The sequence below is a fragment of the Salvelinus alpinus genome, chromosome 9 (genome assembly GCF_045679555.1).
Source record: "Salvelinus alpinus chromosome 9, SLU_Salpinus.1, whole genome shotgun sequence".
In the NCBI taxonomy this organism is placed as follows: domain Eukaryota; kingdom Metazoa; phylum Chordata; class Actinopteri; order Salmoniformes; family Salmonidae; genus Salvelinus; species Salvelinus alpinus.
The window spans coordinates 14,491,531-14,510,309 of record NC_092094.1 but is presented as its reverse complement, the minus strand read 5'-3'; the positions used below and the strand labels follow the sequence as shown (position 1 = coordinate 14,510,309).

At 44.3% G+C, this 18,779-nt stretch overlaps 1 protein-coding gene across 4 annotated transcripts in view; it reads left to right on the top strand.

The window, feature by feature from the left end:
* The window catches only part of poc1b (POC1 centriolar protein B), a 62,161-nt gene that overhangs the window by 537 nt on the left and 42,845 nt on the right, over positions 1-18,779 (top strand). For 3 of the 4 annotated variants that reach the window (XM_071416081.1, XM_071416085.1, XM_071416083.1), the window contains exons 2-10: positions 146-230; positions 1,917-2,088; positions 2,462-2,641; positions 3,817-3,924; positions 4,188-4,303; positions 4,474-4,607; positions 7,359-7,427; positions 7,912-8,064; positions 8,238-8,318. In XM_071416081.1, the coding sequence (XP_071272182.1) occupies positions 146-230; positions 1,917-2,088; positions 2,462-2,641; positions 3,817-3,924; positions 4,188-4,303; positions 4,474-4,607; positions 7,359-7,427; positions 7,912-8,064; positions 8,238-8,318 (1,098 nt within the window). Of the gene's footprint in view, positions 1-144; positions 244-1,916; positions 2,089-2,461; positions 2,642-3,816; positions 3,925-4,187; positions 4,304-4,473; positions 4,608-7,358; positions 7,428-7,911; positions 8,065-8,237; positions 8,319-18,779 lie in introns of those variants that run through there. The other variant, XM_071416082.1, reaches the window with a different exon arrangement.

Sequence of the window (18,779 nt, the reverse complement as noted above, 5' to 3'; positions counted from 1 at the left end):
TAAATCATGCAACCTAACTCAACCTAACTAGTAAATTTAGCTAACACAATTTTAGTGGTATAGTATGGCATTCAATGTTTTCTCATACTTGGCAACTTTGGCATGCCAGCCATACCTGACCCTGTGGTGAACTCTGTCATTGCAGGAGGACCCCACCCTCGAGCGACACTTCAAGGGCCACAAAGATGCTGTCACCTGTGCAGACTTCAATTCCAAACACAAACAGCTGGGTATAGATTAGAGGTCGACCGATTATGATTTTTCAATGCCGATACCGATTATTGGAGGACAAAAAAGGCCGATACCGATTAATCGTCCGATTAATAAAAAAATCATATACACACACATTTTTGTAATAATGACAATTGCAACAATACTGAATGAACAATGAACACTTATTTTAACTTAATATAATACATAAATACACACACGCACACAGCTCTGAAGTGACAATGATACTGAAGAGTCTGCTTAGGAGACAAATACTCTCAACTGTTTGAATACAAATAGAGTTTAAGTTACCTGTGATGAATGTTGAAAACAAAAACTTTAATTTCTATATGCAGGAAATCCTATTTTAATAATGGGCATGGTAAGAATTGACAACCAAAGTGCGAGTCATAATTCCCATGACACCTAGCAAAATCTGAAAAGCGGTTCCTTCATTTATTCCATAGGATATTTTTTAGATTCACTTAAAATAAGGTCTGTGTTTTGTGTAGGCTTACATCACCGTGCCAATTTTATAACTGTGTAGATATCCATAGGACAAGGTAACTGTAACGGGTGTCTAGATCTTCCTCGGACGAGGAGAGGAGAGAAGGATCGGAGGACCAAAATGCAGCGGGTTGTGAATACATAATTAAGTTTATTAAAGTACAGACGAAAACCGAAAACACTTCAACAAACTACAAAATAAGAAAACGACGTAGACGAAACCTGAACATGGAACTTACATAAAGACACAAAGAACTCACGAACAGGAACAGACTACATCAAACGAACCGAAAACAGTCCCGTGTGGTGCAACATACACAGACACGGAAGACAATCACCCACAAACAAACAGTGTGAACAGCCAACCTATATATGGTTCTCAATCAGAGGAAAACGTCAAACACCTGTCCCTGATTGAGAACCATATAAGGCTAATTACAAGTGACCTAAACATAGAAACACAAAACATAGAATGCCCACCCCAACTCACGCCCTGACCAACTAAACACATACAAAAATAACATAAAACAGGTCAGGAACGTGACAGTAACTCTGATCAATATTGGCTAAATATAAGCCAAGATACATTTTTTTGTAGAGTGGATTTATGAAAATATGTTGACAAACGTTACCTTATCCTAGTGAGATTTACACGGGTATCAAAACGTCGAGGCGGTTTAAGCCTGCACGAAACAGACCTTATTTGAAGTAGATCAAGACATTCTCTATGGAAGACATGAACGGTAAAATAACGAAGGAACCCCTTTCAAATTCAGCCGCAAGTTATTACAGGAATTATAACGCGTCGACTATTTCTCTCTAAACCATATACCTTTGACTAATCCGGAAACTATCACCTCGAAAACAAAACGTTTATTCCGTTCCGTATTTTATCTAACGGGTGGCATCCATGAGTCTAAATATTCCTGTTACATTGCACAACCTTCAATGTTGTCATAATTACGTAAAGTTCTGGCAAATTAGTTCGCAAAGAGCCAGGCAGCCCAAACTGTTGCATATACCCTGACTCTGCGTGCAATGAACGCAAGAGAAATGACACAATTTCACCTGGTTAATATTGCCTGCTAACCTGGATTTCTTTTAGCTAAATATGCAGGTTTAAAAATATATACTTGTGTATTGATTTTTCTATTCTTATCTCATCATGTTCATTGTGTCTCCATCCATGTTCCTCTCAGCCTCAGGGTCTGCAGATAAGACCCTGATGATTTGGAATCTGAACCCTAAGGCCAGGGCGTTCCGTTTTTTTGGACACAAAGATGTCATCACAGGGGTCCAGTTCTCCCCTGTGGGAGATCTGGTCGTCTCTGCATCCCAGGACAAGACTGTACGGCTGTGGACGCCCAGCATGTGAGTGGAGAGAGAAGCACCTGATATCCCGGGGATCAAACTCACTATCCTGGTGTTGCAAGAGCCATGTTCTACCAACTGAGCTACAGAGGACCACACCCACATCTGGCTTTAGATGCCCCTTTCATGCAGTCTCTGACAGTTGTCATTAAGATTGCAACAACCTTTAGCTAGTGCCTAGACTAGCCAACTTCATTGACATTTGAACCTGAGATATTGTATTCTGTAGCTAGTGCCTACCTAACTTTAATGTCCCCTCGCACAGCATTGAACATTACCTGCTAGATTCACCTTAGTGCATTGCTTTTAGATGTTTGTTACCTATATTTCCCTCTCTGAGCACTTGTCTCTTTCTTTCCTGTGTGTTCTTCAGTAAAGGAGAGTCGATGGTGTTCAAAGCCCACACGGCTACAGTACGCAGTGTCAGCTTTTCTCACGACGGCCAGAGGCTAGTGACTGCGTCAGACGACAAGTCTGTCAAGGTGTGGAGTGTCCACAGACAACGTTTTGTCTACTCACTCAACCAGCACACCAACTGGGTCCGCTGCGCCAGGTACTGAACCAACAACTGTCTGTATGTGTGCGTGTTTGTGGTTGGTTTACACAATAAAGTAGGGCTATAACAATTCACCGATCTGCATCGGTCCCCGGTTCAAGATGTGAGTGAGCGCATCGGTCTGCGGGACCCCATACTGACCTAAATGTAGCATTCATCGGTCAGAAAATCAACTCAAACGTTATGAATTTCCGGTTCACTGAAGTGTTTTTAGCAGCCTCTCTGTGTTTAATGATGGCTGTTTAACAGTCTGATGGCCTTGAGATGGTACCTGTTTTTCAGTCTCTCGGTCCCAGCTTTGATGCACCTGTACTGACCTCGCCTTCTGGATGATAGCGGGGTGAACAGGCAGTGGCTCGGGTGGTTGTTGTCCTTGATGATCTGTTTGGCCTTCCTGTGACATCGGGTGCGATAGGTGTCCTGGAGGGCAGGTAGTTTGCCCCTGGTGATGCGTTGTGCAGACCGCACCACCCTCTGGAGGGCGGTGCAGTTGCCATATCAGGCGGTGATGCAGCCTGACAGTAGCTCCCCAGTTTCCTTTATGGCTCAGCTCAGGTGCCTACATACACCATATACATAAATATAATTTACACACACACACAGGTGAGCTTGGATAGATCTGCATCGATTTGTTCCTCTAATCGCAACGAATCGTTTCAAACTGAAACGTATGGTATCGGAGCCCATGTATCTAGATGCGTCAAATCGTCATGAAAGGGAAAGATGCACATCCCTTCCAGAAAGTCTACGTATGTAACTTTGCAAGTAATGTGGCCACACTGGGATTTGAACCCTGCAGTCCCTAAAGGGGGAAACAGATTGCACATTTTTGATGTTCCAAACATGTTGCTCACCGTATGTCTGCTGCAGTGGGACAACAGAGAACCATGAGAACTAGTCACGATACTCAGTCATGGTTTTAAAAGTGCTGAAAACATATTGGTTCTTTATTTAAGAAGATGGAGAACAAGCTATGAAGGACAAATACTGCGAGTTTTGGTGCAGGTACAGCCAACTAGCGCAAAATTAATATTGCAATATTGTCAAACTATATAATATACCCTCAAATAATATCCCGATATGTAACTGATTCGATGACATTTTTTCTCCTTAATCAAAACTGCGTCCAAATATTGTTGGTCTGTCTGCGCTATAACTGTTTTGTCATTCAGGTTTTCTCCTGACGGCCGTCTAATTGCCTCCTGTGGTGACGACCGCACAGTGCGGCTGTGGGACACCTCCACCAAACAATGCATCAACTGCTTCACAGAGTATGGAGGGTAAGAAAGATACTTATTTTATATATTTGATGAAGGCCATATGAAAACCTGTCATTGTATTATTTGGCATTTGTAATAAAATAAAGTCAGTTTATATTGATGTAACACGATGACTGTCAGTCGGGGGGAGGGGAGTCTAACCACTTTCAAGGGTTTTCTACATGACCACATGGTGGTGCTGTTGTATTGCATTTTATATTTGGAACCACCTAACATGATTGACACCTTTGATAAGTAGTAGCCATATCCCTCCACCTTCCTAGATCAGCAACATTTGTAGACTTCAACACCAGTGGCACCTGCATAGCATCCTCAGGAGCAGACAACACGCTGAAGATCTGGGACATACGGACAAACAAACTGCTCCAGCATTACCAAGGTAACAAGCTTTTAAAAGGCTTAAGAATTCTACTGAATGACAGCCTGGTTGCCCAATCTTTTTCTATTTTAGAGTGTACTTTACTAGAAACACACCTGGCAACCAATCTTCCTGTATTAGAGAGGCCACGTTCAATGTCTGCACACATAAACCTCTGTCTTTGGTATCAGTCCACAGTGCAGGGATCAATTGCTTTTCCTTCCACCCGTCTGGAAACTATCTGATCAGTGGCTCCAGTGACTGCACAGTGAAGATCCTGGACCTGCTGGAGGGACGCCTCATCTACACCCTCCACGGACACAAGGTAATGCTTAGGCCACATTTAGGACCACGCTAAGGCTGTTCTTTATGCTACAGTATGTGGACACGCCCATCTGAAAAGAACAAGAAGGCCCGTACACTGTTTATGCTCCCAATTCATCTCTTTATTCACTACGTTTCGATCCGAAACGGATCTTCATCAGGTCAAACAGACTGAGTGCTCACATCCCCAAATATATGTTTTTGACCTCACATGACCATTACGCACATGACGCAGTGTGGGTGTGGAAACAATTCAATTCACTTTTGCACATAGTCAATCTATAATTAATCACACAGGTACATATGGTCATATGGGTCCAAGTTTAAACCTAGGCAACAGTAAAAAAAAGAAGAAAAAAAAAAACTAGATTACCTTGGAAGCTCGATACCAGTGTACTGCTCTCAGAGCTGATGTTGTGATGAGCCTCCATGATTATGCACAGGCTTTCTCTATTTAAGAGTCTTGTTTAGAGGTCGACCGATTAATCGAAATGGCCGATTTAATTTGGGCCGATTTCAAGTTTTCATAACAATCGGCATTTTTGGACCGATTATGGCCTATTACATTGCACTCCACGAGGAGACTGCGTGGCAGGCTGACCACCTGTTATGCGAGTGCAGCAAGGAGCCAATGTAAGGTGCTAGCTAGCATTAAACTTATCTTATAAAAAACAATCAATCTTAACATGATCACTAGTTAACTACACATGGTTGATATTACTAGTTTATCTAGCTTGTCCTGCGTTGCATATAATCAATGCGGTGCCTGTTAATTTATCGAGTCACAGCCTACTTCGCCAAACGGGTGATTTAACAAGCGCGTTCGCGAAAAAAGCACTGTCGTTGCACCAATGTGTACCTAACCATAAACATCAACGCTTTTCTTAAAATCAATACACAAGTATATATTTTTAAACCTGCATATTTAGTTAATATTGCCTGCTAACATGAATTTCTTTTAATTAGGGAAATTGTGTCACTTCTCTTGCGTTCTGTGCAACAGAGTCAGGGTATATGCAGCAGTTTGGGCCGCCTGGCTCGTTGCGAACTATGTGACGACCATTTCTTCCTAACAAAGACAGCCAACTTCGCCAAACGGGGGATGATTAAACAAAAGCGCATTTGCGAAAAAAGCACAATCGTTGCACAAATGTACCTAACCATAAACATCAATGCCTTTCTTAAAATCAATACACAGAAGTATATTTTTTAAACCTGCATATTTAGTTAAAAGAAATGTATGTTAGCAGGCGATTATTAAACTAGGGAAATTGTGTCTCTTCTCTTGCGTTCTGTGCAACAGAGTCAGGGTATATGCAACAGTTTGGGCCGCCTGGTTCGTTGCGAACTAATTTGCCAGAATTTTACGTAATTATGACATAACGTTGAAGGTTGTGCAATGTAACAGCAATATTTAGACTTATGTATGCCACCCGTTAGATAAAATACGGAACGGTTCCGTATTTCACTGAAAGAATAAATGTTTATTTTCGAAATGATAGTTTCCGGATTTGACCATATTAATGACCTACGGCTCGTATTTCTTTGTGTTATTATAATTAACTGTATGATTTGATAGAGCAGTCTGACTGAGCGGTGGTAGGCAGCAGCAGGCTAGTAAGCATTCATTCAAACAGCACTTTACTGCGTTTGACAGCAGCTCTTCGCAATGCTTCAAGCATTGCGCTGTTTATGACTTCAAGCCTATCAACTCCCGAGATTAGGCTGGCAATACAGGCAGTACCTATTAGAACATCCAATAGGCAAAGGTATATAAAATACAAATGGTATAGAGAGAAATAGTCCTATAATAATACAACCTAAAACTTCCTTCCTGGGAATATTGAAGACTCATGTTAAAAGGAACCACCAGCTTTCATATGTTCTCATGTTCTGAGCAAGGAACTTAAACGTTAGCTTTCTTACATGGCACATATTGCACTTTTACTTTCTTCTCCAACACTTTGTTTTTGCATTATTTAAACCAAATTCAACATGTTTCGTTATTTATTTGAGACTAAATAGATTTTATTGATATATTAAGTTAAAATAAGTGTTCATTGTTCAGTCAGTATTGTTGTAATTGTCATTATTGCATATATATATATATAAAAATCGTCCGATTAATCGGTATCGGCTTTTTTTGGACCTCCAATCGGTATCGGTGTTGAGAAATCATAATCGGTCGACCTCTATTCCTGTTTTTACTCCTTGTTTTGCTATCCTTGTTTTCAGAGCTTATTTTGTTTTTCCTACATAGCATAGACCACAAATACACTTGATCCAGTATACCACGTTTTTTGTGGAACACGGAATGATGCCAAATATAATTGTTTATGACCAATCCTTTATGTGCATCAGTGATTTAATTAAAGTGAATTGTTTCCACACCCACCATGTGTCGTGTGTTTAATGGTCATGTGAGGTGGGACGTGAGCACTCGACCTGACGAAGATCCGCTTTGGAAACGTAGTCAGTAAAGCAGTGAATTGGGAGCGTAAACGGTGTGCAAGTCTTCCTGTTCTTTACTGGCATTGTTTATTAGCCCAGAACCTAAGGACGTGCGTATGATCACAAACATTTCTATAGACATACCCATCTGGACTATAGAAATAGAATTGCTAGATTATTTTATTATTATTAGTAATTCAATTCTATGATCTGAACATCTGAAGCAATGAGCTATCATGATCTCTAGTCTTATGTTGTAGTGTCTGTGATTTTGAAGGGGTCTAGTTGTTTTGACTCTTAGGGTCCTGTCCTGACTGTGGCCTTCTCCAGGGGAGGAGACTTCTTCGCCTCAGGGGGTTGTGATGCTCAGGTGGGTGGACTAACTGTGTGTTCATGGTATGAAGGGAAGCAGATAGCTCAGTAAGGAAGACCAGCAAAATATTTTTCTACATAAAATCTAAATCTGATCAGTGTTCTTATTGGAAAAATGCAGGTAGTAGATCTCTGTATGCTCCGGACTGACTACCATATTCTCCCATCGTCCGGGTTAGAGGAGGGTTTGGCCGGGGTAGGCTGTCATTGTAAATAAGAATTTGTTCTTATCTGACTTAGTTAAATAAAAAATCGACTTATTTGCAATGATGAGCTGGTTCCCTGCCCTAATGGCTCACATCTATCAACAGTTACATTTGTCATTTAGCAGAGCCATTTACAGGAACAATCAGGGTTAAGTTCCTTGCTCAAGGGCACATCAGCATATTTTTAACCTAGTCTGCTTGGGGATTAGAACCAGCGACCTTTTGGCTCAACGACCTTCCAACGCTCTTAACCGCGAGGCTACCTACCGCCCCCAGGTTTTAATGTGGAAGACCAACTTTGATTCTTTTGACTACCGTGAGGTCCTGAGCAAACACAGCCAGCGGGTCACCCCCGACCCCCCTCCTCACCTGACAGACATCTACCCCCGAGGACCTCACCTCCACTCCGCCCAGTCTGGGGCTATAGAGGTCAGAGGGCAACAGACATAACAGCACATGAATAAACACAATCATCTTCCCACTGACTTCACATTTGATTCAGCCAATGTAAAATTCCTGTTCCTATAAATGCATCCATAATGCATACAGGTGGTGTTTGTATTCCTAATGCTTCACACCATTGTTCTCCTCCCTCCCCATAGATCAGTCCCATGGTGGCAGACACCCAGACCACTGCCCCAGCGGTCATAGAGGTGGGCCAGGCCCTCTACACAGCCACTACGGTAAGAACCCTTCTACCCACCAGCACTCTCTCCCTCACAGCCAATCAGCACAGTCAGATGTCCTTTTCATCTGGCTATAACTGAGCTCATCTTCAGTAGGCATGAAACAAAAGGAAACGCTCCAAAACTGAGTGAAACGGGGTCTTTTCCAATAAGAAGCAGTTTTAATTTTCCCTTACTGTGTGCCCTAATGAACATGTCCTTGGACTGACCACCAGAATGTGTGTGTGTGTGTGTGTAATGGTGCGCTGTCTGAGTTTCCCGGGTAGACTTCATGATGTGTAACATGTATAGTCCACCAGGTGGTGATACAGACCAGTGTTTAATTGTGTCATTGGTGACAACAGCATTATCAACACCTTCTCTGTGTGTGCTCTGTTGCAGTGTCCTGACCCACAATGCACTCAAAGGCATTCACAATACCAGGGAGCTATTTTTGGTTGACAAACAGAGCAACACTGTACTGTAGGCAGCTTGGGCTTCTCTGTGGTTGTAGAAGAACAAAGTAATATGTAGTTTATTCATTCATGAGTTTGTTCATGTGCTCATTCATGTCAGATAGGCCTAAATGGGTGCGCTGCGGACAGACACAGTTTGACATGGCATTGTTGGTAGCATCCAGCATCTTTGTAGATGGTGTGTTGAGTTAATGTTATCACAGTACATGATGTGGGAACAACATGCCTACTGAATATGCAGATCCCATTCAGCCATGTAGGCAGCAAAGAGCTTCTCTCTCTTCTTCTTATCTAAAAAGTACTGTCTGGCTGCATGTACTATCCTCCTTTTCCTCTCTGTCTGGCTCTGTCGCTCTCTGTCTGGCTCTGTCGCTCTCTGTCTGGCTCTGTCGCTCTCTGTCTGGCTCTGTCGCGCTCTGTCTGGCTCTGTCGCTCGCGCTCTGTCTGGCTCTGTCGCTCGCGCTCTGTCTGGCTCTGTCGCTCGCGCTCTGTCTGGCTCTGTCGCTCGCGCTCTGTCTGGCTCTGTCGCTCGCGCTCTGTCTGGCTCTGTCGCTCGCGCTCTGTCTGGCTCTGTCGCTCGCGTTCTGTCTGGCTCTGTCGCTCGCGCTCTGTCTGGCTCTGTCGCTCGCGCTCTGTCTGGCTCTGTCGCTCGCGCTCTGTCTGGCTCTGGCGCTCGCGCTCTGTCTGGCTCTGGCGCTCGCGCTCTGTCTGGCTCTGGCGCTCGCGCTCTGTCTGGCTCTGGCGCTCGCGCTCTGTCTGGCTCTGGCGCTCTGTCTGGCGCTCGCGCTCTGTCTGGCTCTGGCGCTCTGTCTGGCTCTGTCTGTCTCTGGCGCTCTGTCTGTCTCTGTCTCTCTCTGGCGCTCTCTGTCTCTGGCGCTCGCGCTCTCTGTCTCTGGCGCTCGCGCTCTCTGTCTCTGGCGCTCGCGCTCTCTGTCTCTGGCGCTCGCGCTCTCTGTCTCTGGCGCTCGCGCTCTCTGTCTCTGGCGCTCTCTGTCTCTGGCGCTCTCTGTCTCTGGCGCTCGCGCTCTCTGGCGCTCTCTGTCTCTGTCTCTGGCGCTCTCTGTCTCTGGCGCTCTCTGTCTCTGTCTCTGGCGCTCGCGCTCTCTGTCTCTGGCGCTCGCGCTCGCGCTCTCTGTCTCTGGCGCTCGCGCTCGCGCTCTCTGTCTCTGGCGCTCGCGCTCTCTGTCTCTGGCGCTCGCGCTCGCGCTCTCTGTCTCTGGCGCTCGCGCTCTCTGTCTCTGTCGCTCGCTTGTTCGCTCTGTGTGTCGCTCGCTTGTTCGCTCTGGCTCGCTCTCTGTCTCTCTCGCTCTGTGTGTCGCTCGCTTGTTCGCTCTGGCTCGCTCTCTGTCTCGCTCGCTTGTTCGCTCTGGCTCGCTCTCTGTCTTGCTCGCTCTCTGTCTGGCTTGCTCTGTCTGGCTTCCTCTCTCTCTGTGTGAGGTTGGCTTGGCTTCCTGTGTGAGTCGCCAGAGCGTCGCTGAGTGGATGCCCGTGCCTGCCAGCAGAGAGAGGGAGAGAAAGTGAAGCAGCGAGAGTAAAGCATCTCGGGGCATCTCCCAGACTAACACACACACACACACACACACACACACACACACACACACACACACACACACACACACACACACACACACTCTGTTAGCTAACAGAGGCCTGTACTGAATGAAAGGACTAGGGTGGTTCACCCCCTGGTCCTTCCCTGTCAGCTCCCATCACCGGGGAGGACTACTAGATATCCTCCAAACCCACACAGTATCTTCCTGCCCTGGGTTAGTGTTTCCTAATGTTGCTTCCTTAACAAGCGTAGTGAGGGAGGGAGGGGCTGAATTCTGCTTGGAGGGGGTCTTTACCCACTGCCAGTCATTATTTCAGGGTGATTCCGTCTGTGTGAGTATGCTTTTATATGTTATAGGCTGTTTGTGCGTATGCATGTGTTTATGTCTTGGAGACTTTTGTGTGTGTGTGTATGTAGGCTTTCATAAGTGTGTGGCGGGGTACAGTGTGCCTATGCCGATGAGGCTACATGGCAATGTTATGTATGCTTCCGTGCGTAAATCTATGGGGTAAATTGTGACGCACTTTGACATGACTCAATTCCTGTAGATTCTCATTGCTTTCTACTTAATTGCCTGTTCTCTTCCCCTTTGTTCTCTGGCTCTTTTTCTCATTCTCCCTCTTGCCCTCTTCTCGTTCTCTCAATTCAAATGGCTTTATTGGCATAAAACGTGTTACCACATACAGTGCATTCGTAAAGTATTCAGACTGACTTTTTCCACATTTTTGTTACGTTACAGCCTTATTCTAAATGTTATTAAATGTTTTCCTCATCAATCTACATAATACCCCATTATGACGACGTGAATACAGGTTTTTAGAAATTTTAGCTAATTTATTAAAAATAAAAACAGAATCTTTATTTACATTAGTATTCAGACTGTTTGTTTTGAGACTCGAAATTGAGCTCAGGTGCATCCTGTTTCCATTGATCATCCTTAAGATGTTTCTACAACTTGGAGTCCACCTGTGGTAAATTTAATTGATTTGGAAAAGCACACACCTGTCTATATAAGGTCCCACAGTTGACAGTGCATGTCAGAGCAAAAACAAAGCATTGAGGTCGAAGGAATCGTCCGTAGAGCTCCGAGACAGGATTGTGTCGAGGCACACCTCTGTGGAAGGGTACCCAAACATTTCTGCAGCATTGAAGGTCCCCAAGAACACAGTGGCCTCCATCATTCTTAAATGGAAGAAGTTTGGAACCACCAAGACTCTTCCTAGAGCTGGCTGCCCGGCCAAACTGAGCAATCAGGGGAGAAGGGCCTTGGTGAGGGAGGTGACTAAGAGCCCGATGGTCACTCACAGAGCTCCAGAGTTCCTCTGTGAAGATGGGAGAACCTTCCAGAAGGACAAACATCTCTGCAGTACTCCACAAATCAGGCCTTTATGGTAGAGGCCAGATGGAAGCCACTCCACTGTAAAAGGCACATGACAGCCCACTTGGAGTTTGCCAAAAGGCACCTAAAGGACTCTCAGACCATGAGAAACAAGATTCTCAGGTCTGATGAAACCAAGATGTGACTCTTTGGCGTGAATGCCAAGTGTCATGTCTGGAGAAAACCTGGTACCATCCCTACGGTGACGCATGGCGGTGGAAGCATCAGGCTGTGGGGATGTATTTCAGCGGCAGGGTCTCGGAGACTAGTCAGGATCGAGGGAAAGATGAACGGAGCAAAGTACAGAGATCCTTGATGAAAACCTGCCCCAAAGCGCTCAGATTGAGGGGAAAAAATAAGTATGTATGTATGTACAGTTGAAGTCGGATTTACACTTATGTTGGAGTCATTAAAACTCGTTTTTCAACCACTCCACAAATTTTTTGTTAACAAACTATAGTGTTTGCAAGTCGGTTAGGACATCTACTTTGTGCATGACACAAGTCATTTTTCCAACAATTATTAACAGACAGATTATTTCACTTATAATTCACTGTATCACAATTCCAGTAGGCCAGAAGTTTAATACACTAAATTGACTGTGCCTTTTAAACAGCTTGGAAAATGACAGAAAAGGATGTCATGGCTTTAGAAGCTTCTGATAGGCTAATTGACATCATTTGAGTCAATTGGAGGTGTACCTGTGGATGTATTTCTAGGCCTACCTTCAAACTCAGTGCCTCTTTGCTTGACATTATGGGAAAATCAAAAGAAATTAGCCAAGACCTCAGCAAAAAATTGTAGACCTCCACAAGTCTGGTTCATCCTTGGGAGCAATTTCCAAACGCCTGAAGGTACCACATTCATCTGTACAAACAATAGTACGCAAGTATAAACACCATGGGACCACGCAGCCGTCATACCGCTCAGGAAGGAGACGCTTTTCTGTCTCCTAGAGATGAATGTACTTTGGTGTGAAAAGTGCAAATCAATCCCAGAACAACAGCAAAGGACCTTGTGAAGATGCTGGAGGAAACGGGTACAAAAGTATCTATATCCACATTAAAACCAGTCCTATATCGACATAACCTGAAAGGCCGCTCATCAAGGAAGAAGCCACTGCTTCAAAAACGCCATAAAGCCAGACTATGGTTTGCAACTGCACATGGGGACAAAGATTGTACTTTTTGGAGAAATGTCCTCTGGTCTGATGAAACAAAAATGGAACCGTTTGGCCATAATGACCATCATTATGTTTGGAGGAAAACGGGGGTGGCTTGCAAGCCGAAGATCCCAACCGTGAAGCACTGGGGTGGCAGCATCATGTTGTGGGGGTGCTTTGCTGCAGGAGGGACTGGTGCACTTCACAAAATAGATGGCATCACGAGGCAGGACAATTATGTGGATATATTGACGCAACATCTCAAGACATCAGTCAGGAAGTTAAAGCTTGTTCGCAAATGGGTCTTCCAAATGGACAATGACCCCAAGCATACTTCCAAAGATGTGGCAAAATGGCTTAAGGACAACAAAGTCAAGGTATTGGAGTGGCCATCACAAAGCCCTGACCTTAATCATATAGAAAATTTGTAGGCAGAACTGAACAAGTGTGTGCGAGCAAGGAGGCCTATAAACCTGACTCAGTTACACCAGCTTTGTCAGGAGGAATAGGACAACATTCACCCAACTTATTGTGGGAAGCTTGTGGAAGGCTACCTGAAACGGTTGACCCAAGTTAAACAATTTAAAGGCAATGTTACCAAATACTAATTGAGTGTATGTAAGCGTCTGACCCACTGGGAATGTGATGAAAGAAATAAAATCTGAAATAAATCATTCTCTTTCCTATTTTTCGGACATTTCACATTCTTAAAATAAAGTGGTGATCCTAACTGACCTAAGACAGGGAATTTTTACTAGGATTAAATGTCAGGAATTGTGAAACTGAGTTTAAATGTATTTGGCTAAGGTGTATGTAAACTTCCAACTTCAACTGTGTGTAATCCATTTTAGAATAAGGCTGTAACAAACCAATGTTTTAAAGTCAAGGGGTCTGAATACTTTCTGAATGTGAGATTTTTTTATTTAACTAGGCAAGTCAGTTAAGAACATATTCTTATTGACAGTGACGGCCTACACCGGCCAAACCCGGATGACCCTGGGCCAACTGTGCGCCGCCCTATGGGATTCCCAATCACGGCCGGTTGTGATAGTCTGGATTTGAACCAGGGTTTCTGCTGTGCCACTCGGAAGCCCAGTGTGTGTGTGTGTTGGGGATGACTCAAAGGCAAATGGTGCATTCATGTTTTTCCACTGCTCTGCTGTGTCCCTCGCCTGCCTGTCTGTCATCTCACTCCGCCTCCTCTCTGGGTTAGTGGCTGAGACAATGGGAGTGTACCTTGAGTGTCAACTGAATTTGCGTTCAATTGAAATCACATCAACTGAACTACATGAAGTAGGCAGGTGTGAAATTAGTCCAGAGCAAATGGCAATATGATGTAATACAATTTGTTTTCTTTTGTCATGCTACCGTGTAAACAAGAATCACTAAGAATCTGCCAGCACCAAAGCTTCCGTCCTGTGCAGTAGGAACAGGAAATACAGGATATTGGATGGCCCAGAGGTGTGGATACCAGATTTAAGTGCTGTGGATAGAAGAGCACGAGTGACCAGACATGATGGAAGTGGCTTAAGATAGACACACACACACACACACACACACACACACACACACACACACACACACACACACACACACACACACACACACACACACACACACACACACACAGTCCCCAGGGGAGCCAGGGTCACTTTCCACCAGGAGAGGAGAGCTGGCAGAGATTTCCGCCTAACCGCGTGAGAGTGAACTCCACGTACAGAGAAATACACTGAGGGATGTGTACCAAACTACTATAGGCCCTAAAAAAATAAATATCTATCACGATAAATTGACTCAATTATCATGACAACATTAGTGTGCACCAGTTCACTTTTGTGTTAACCTTGAAACTACTGTTTTCAATGTTTTAGCTATCAATTGTCTTGTTCTAATGGCCCATATTCTCCAAGCTCTATCTTAGACTTCCTCCTAACCGCCTGGGAGTGAACACTATGCTTAAAATAAATATTCTGTGTATGTTCTATGCACTTAGAAGGCTTCTGATGTGCCAACATGAACATGATTTCTCTCAATGAATGCTCCGTCTTTTCAGGTCCTGTAAAGATATTGATCGAATGAACCATCTCTCCTCTGAGTAACACAAAGGCCTGCATATCGACATTGTCCTTTTTGCTGTTATGTGATGTACTTATTGTGGAGGTGGTGTTCCTGTAACTGAGATGTTTACGCAACATTTCCCAACTAGTCAATCGTCTGGTGATGGAGGGGACAAAACGGAAAACGTCGCAAGACACTATACATCTGCTATTCCTCTATCGGCCCTCTCCCTCCAAGCAGCCCTCACTGCAGTCGCTGTGGCGTTGGCATCATGTGAGTGGCCAAACATGATCTCACTCATCAAAGATACAAGCGGGGCAAGCCTGATCACTAATTTAGTAGGGTTTTCTCGGTCTCTCCTTCCCTCCCTCACTCAGTCTCTCTTCCTCATCTCCCCCTTATGCAGTGAGCACTCAGACTCAGAGGAAGCAGGCAGGCTGTTGCTTGAGGGCTGTGCTGCTGCCTTGGACTACCCAAGGCTGGCCCACTTATGAGGCAGGATTAGGTGGCTGCACATGGCGGCAGATTGACACGGTCGGCATTTTCTGAGCTAAACTGACAAAGACCCATCTCCAACAACACAGAAAACCTCACATAATTCTGCCCAAATACAATGACAATTTCTCTCAACCAGTGGCATATGGGCTTTTTAGGTGAGCGCTGATGGCGCCCTATGATAAGCTGTGCCCACTTGTTAAAGGCAGGGGCGCAAAATATTTATCTTGTCGATTCCAAGCACGCCTCTCCGGGGTACTGTTGGAGATATGAATCGCTGCGGCACTCCAACATTTAGTCTGAAAAATAATCTAAGGTAAATCATGTAGCAGATATAGGGTATAGTAGAAAGAGTATGTGGCCTTTTCACTAGTCTACAGGCTGGAGATAAAATCTATGACAATATAATGAGACAGATACTTTTTACCTAACTTCTCAGATCAAATAGCCTAACCTAAATGGTCGCCCAATCAAATAAAAAAATGCACCGACATGTTAACAAACATACACTATATATACAAAAGCATGTGGACACCCCTTCAAATTAGTGGATTTGCCAACTTTAGCCACACCAGTGTATAAAATCGAGCACACAGCCATGCAGTCTTCATAGACAAACATTGGCAGTAGAATGGCCTTCGTGAAGATCTATGACTTTCAATGTGTCACTGTCATAGGTTGCCACCTTTCCAACAAGTTAGTTTGTCAAATTTCTGCCCTGCTAGAGCTGTCCTGGTCATCTGTAAGTGCTGTTATTGTGAAGTGGAAACGTCTAGGAGCAACAACGGCTTAGCCCCAAAGTGGTATGCCACAGAAGCTCAGAGAACGGGACCAGCGAGTAGCGTGTAAAAATTGTCTGTCCTTGGTTGCAATACTAACTACCGAGTTCCAAACTGCCTCTGGAAGCAATGTCAGCACAATAACTTTGTCGGGAGCTTCATGAAATGGGTTTCTATGGCCGTGCATCGGCTGGAGTGGTGTAAAGCTCGCCACCATTGGACTCTGGAGCAGTGGAAACGAGTTCCCTGGAGTGATGAATCACGCTTCACAATCTGGCAGGCCAACGGACAAATCTGGATTTGGCGTATGCCAGGAGAATGCTACTTGCCGGAATGCATTGTGCCAACTGTCAAGTTTGGTGGAGAAATAATGGTCCGGGGCTGTTTTTCATGATGGCATGGCCCCTTAGTTCCAGTGAAGGTACAGCTTAATGCTATAACATACAATGACTTTCTGGACAATTCTGTACTTCCAACTTTGTGGCAACAGTTTGAGGAAGGCCCTTTCCTGTTTCAGCATGACAATGCTCCTGTGCACAAAGTGAGGTCCATGCAGAAATGGTTTGTCGAGATCGGTGTGGAATAACTTGACTGATCTCCACCCCATCGAACACCTTTGGGATGAATTGGAATGCAGACTGTGAGCCAAGCCTAATCACCCAACATCAGTGCTTGACCTCGCTAATGCTCTTGTGGCTGAATGGAAGCAAGTCCCCGCAGCAATGTTCCAACATCTAGTGGAAAGCCTTCCCAGAAGAGTGGATGCTGTTATAGCAGCAAAGGGGGGACCAACCCCATATTAATGTCCATGATTTTGGAATGAGATGTTTGATGAGCAGGTGTCCATATACTCTTGGTCATGTAGTGTATCCTAAAAACAGGACCGGTCGAAGTAAAATGCTCCCAAGTGGCGCAGCAGTCTAAGGCACAGCATCTCAGTGCTTGAGGCGTCACTACAGACACCCTTTTTGAATCAAGGCTGTATCACAACCGGCTGTGATTTGGAGTCCCATAGGGCGGTGCACAATTGGCCCAGCGTCGTCCAGGTTTGGCCGGTGTAGGCCGTCACTGTAAATAAGAATTGGTTCTTAACTGACTTGCCTAGTTAAATAAATACATGGAATGGACAATCAGGCTACTCACAACTGCTGTCCAGGAGTTTCATCCCGTGGGCTAAATTGTCATGATCAGTGGTTTCAAGTTTGTATCTGTATACAACGAGCATCTGCGATGCCAAGGGCTAAAATAGAATTCCTTTCTATTTCTGACACAGATCGAGCTGAAAGTCCTGCCTCTCCCATCTCCTCATTGGTTTATAGAAGCAGGTACCCACGTGCCATCTCATCATTGGTTATACCCACGTGGGTGATTGAAAGACTAACTTTGTTGCCAGTTGTCGGGGTAATACTATGAAAGTTTAGATGCGATCACCATATAAGTTCAAAGATGAAAAAGCCTGGAAGGAGGAGAGATGACTAGAAACATTTCTGTTGGCTGTTTTATGTGTGGATTAATTGTCGGAGTAGAGGTGCATTTCAGATAAAATAACAAGGACAACTCAATGTTTATATCCCAGGACAAATTAGCTAGCAACAGTAAGCTAGCTAAATAGGACAAATTAGCTAGCAAGTGCAAGCTAACTAGCTAAATTGCCATACATGTTTAATGCCTTTCGACCTGTCCCCAAATTAATGTCATTGGTTCAGAGTTTGTTTTGATATTTTAACCTGCGTGTCGTGATCGCGTTTGGTGTACACGTAAATGTATGCACGATAGCGCATGATGGCTCATACGCGCAGCCGGTTTGGGTTCCGTGTAACTCTGTAAGCATGGACCGACGCTGATGCCTTTTGGTCCTGTCTAGACGTTGGTGTTTGGTTCCGTCCGGAACAAATCTTAAATCATAGACGTTTGTTTCAGGTTTTGTTCCGGTCTGGACCAGCCTTGATTTGACCTAAACATAGATGTCTATACAGTGGTTTGTCCTTTAAAAGTTTCAGCGTACTGTGGCGCAGCTTGCATGGTTCCACAGAATTCAATGGCACGTTATTTAAGTGTGAATCACTGGTTCCATTTAATGCTAGTTAGTGCTAGTTTGACCACCAGAGGGCATCTTTGAGAAGCATTTAAAAGCTTTCAATAGTGGCTGTACTAGAGAATGCAGGCACGTGGGAGACCAGGGTTTAATTCCCCGACGGGGAGGAAGGAGTAAGCTGTCCTTGTAAAATAAGAATTTGTTCCTAACTGATTCCATGTGTGTTATTTCATAGTTGTGATGTCTTCACTATTATTCTACAATGTAGAAAATAGTAAAAATATAGAAAAACCCTGGAATGTGTAGGTGTCAACTTTTGACACCACATTTGATTAATAATATTTGATTAATATTAATATTATTCATTTGATTAATATTATGGTTCAGTGAAAATAAAAATCTCATTGATTTATCAAGACCAGTCCCCATGCTTGTCTCAGAGCAGCGCGAAACTGTGCTAAAATAGTTGTAGGCTTTTGCTTCAAATCCTAACGCTTCTAACTTCAATATGCTCTTTAAATATGACCTACACCACTTTTAACAG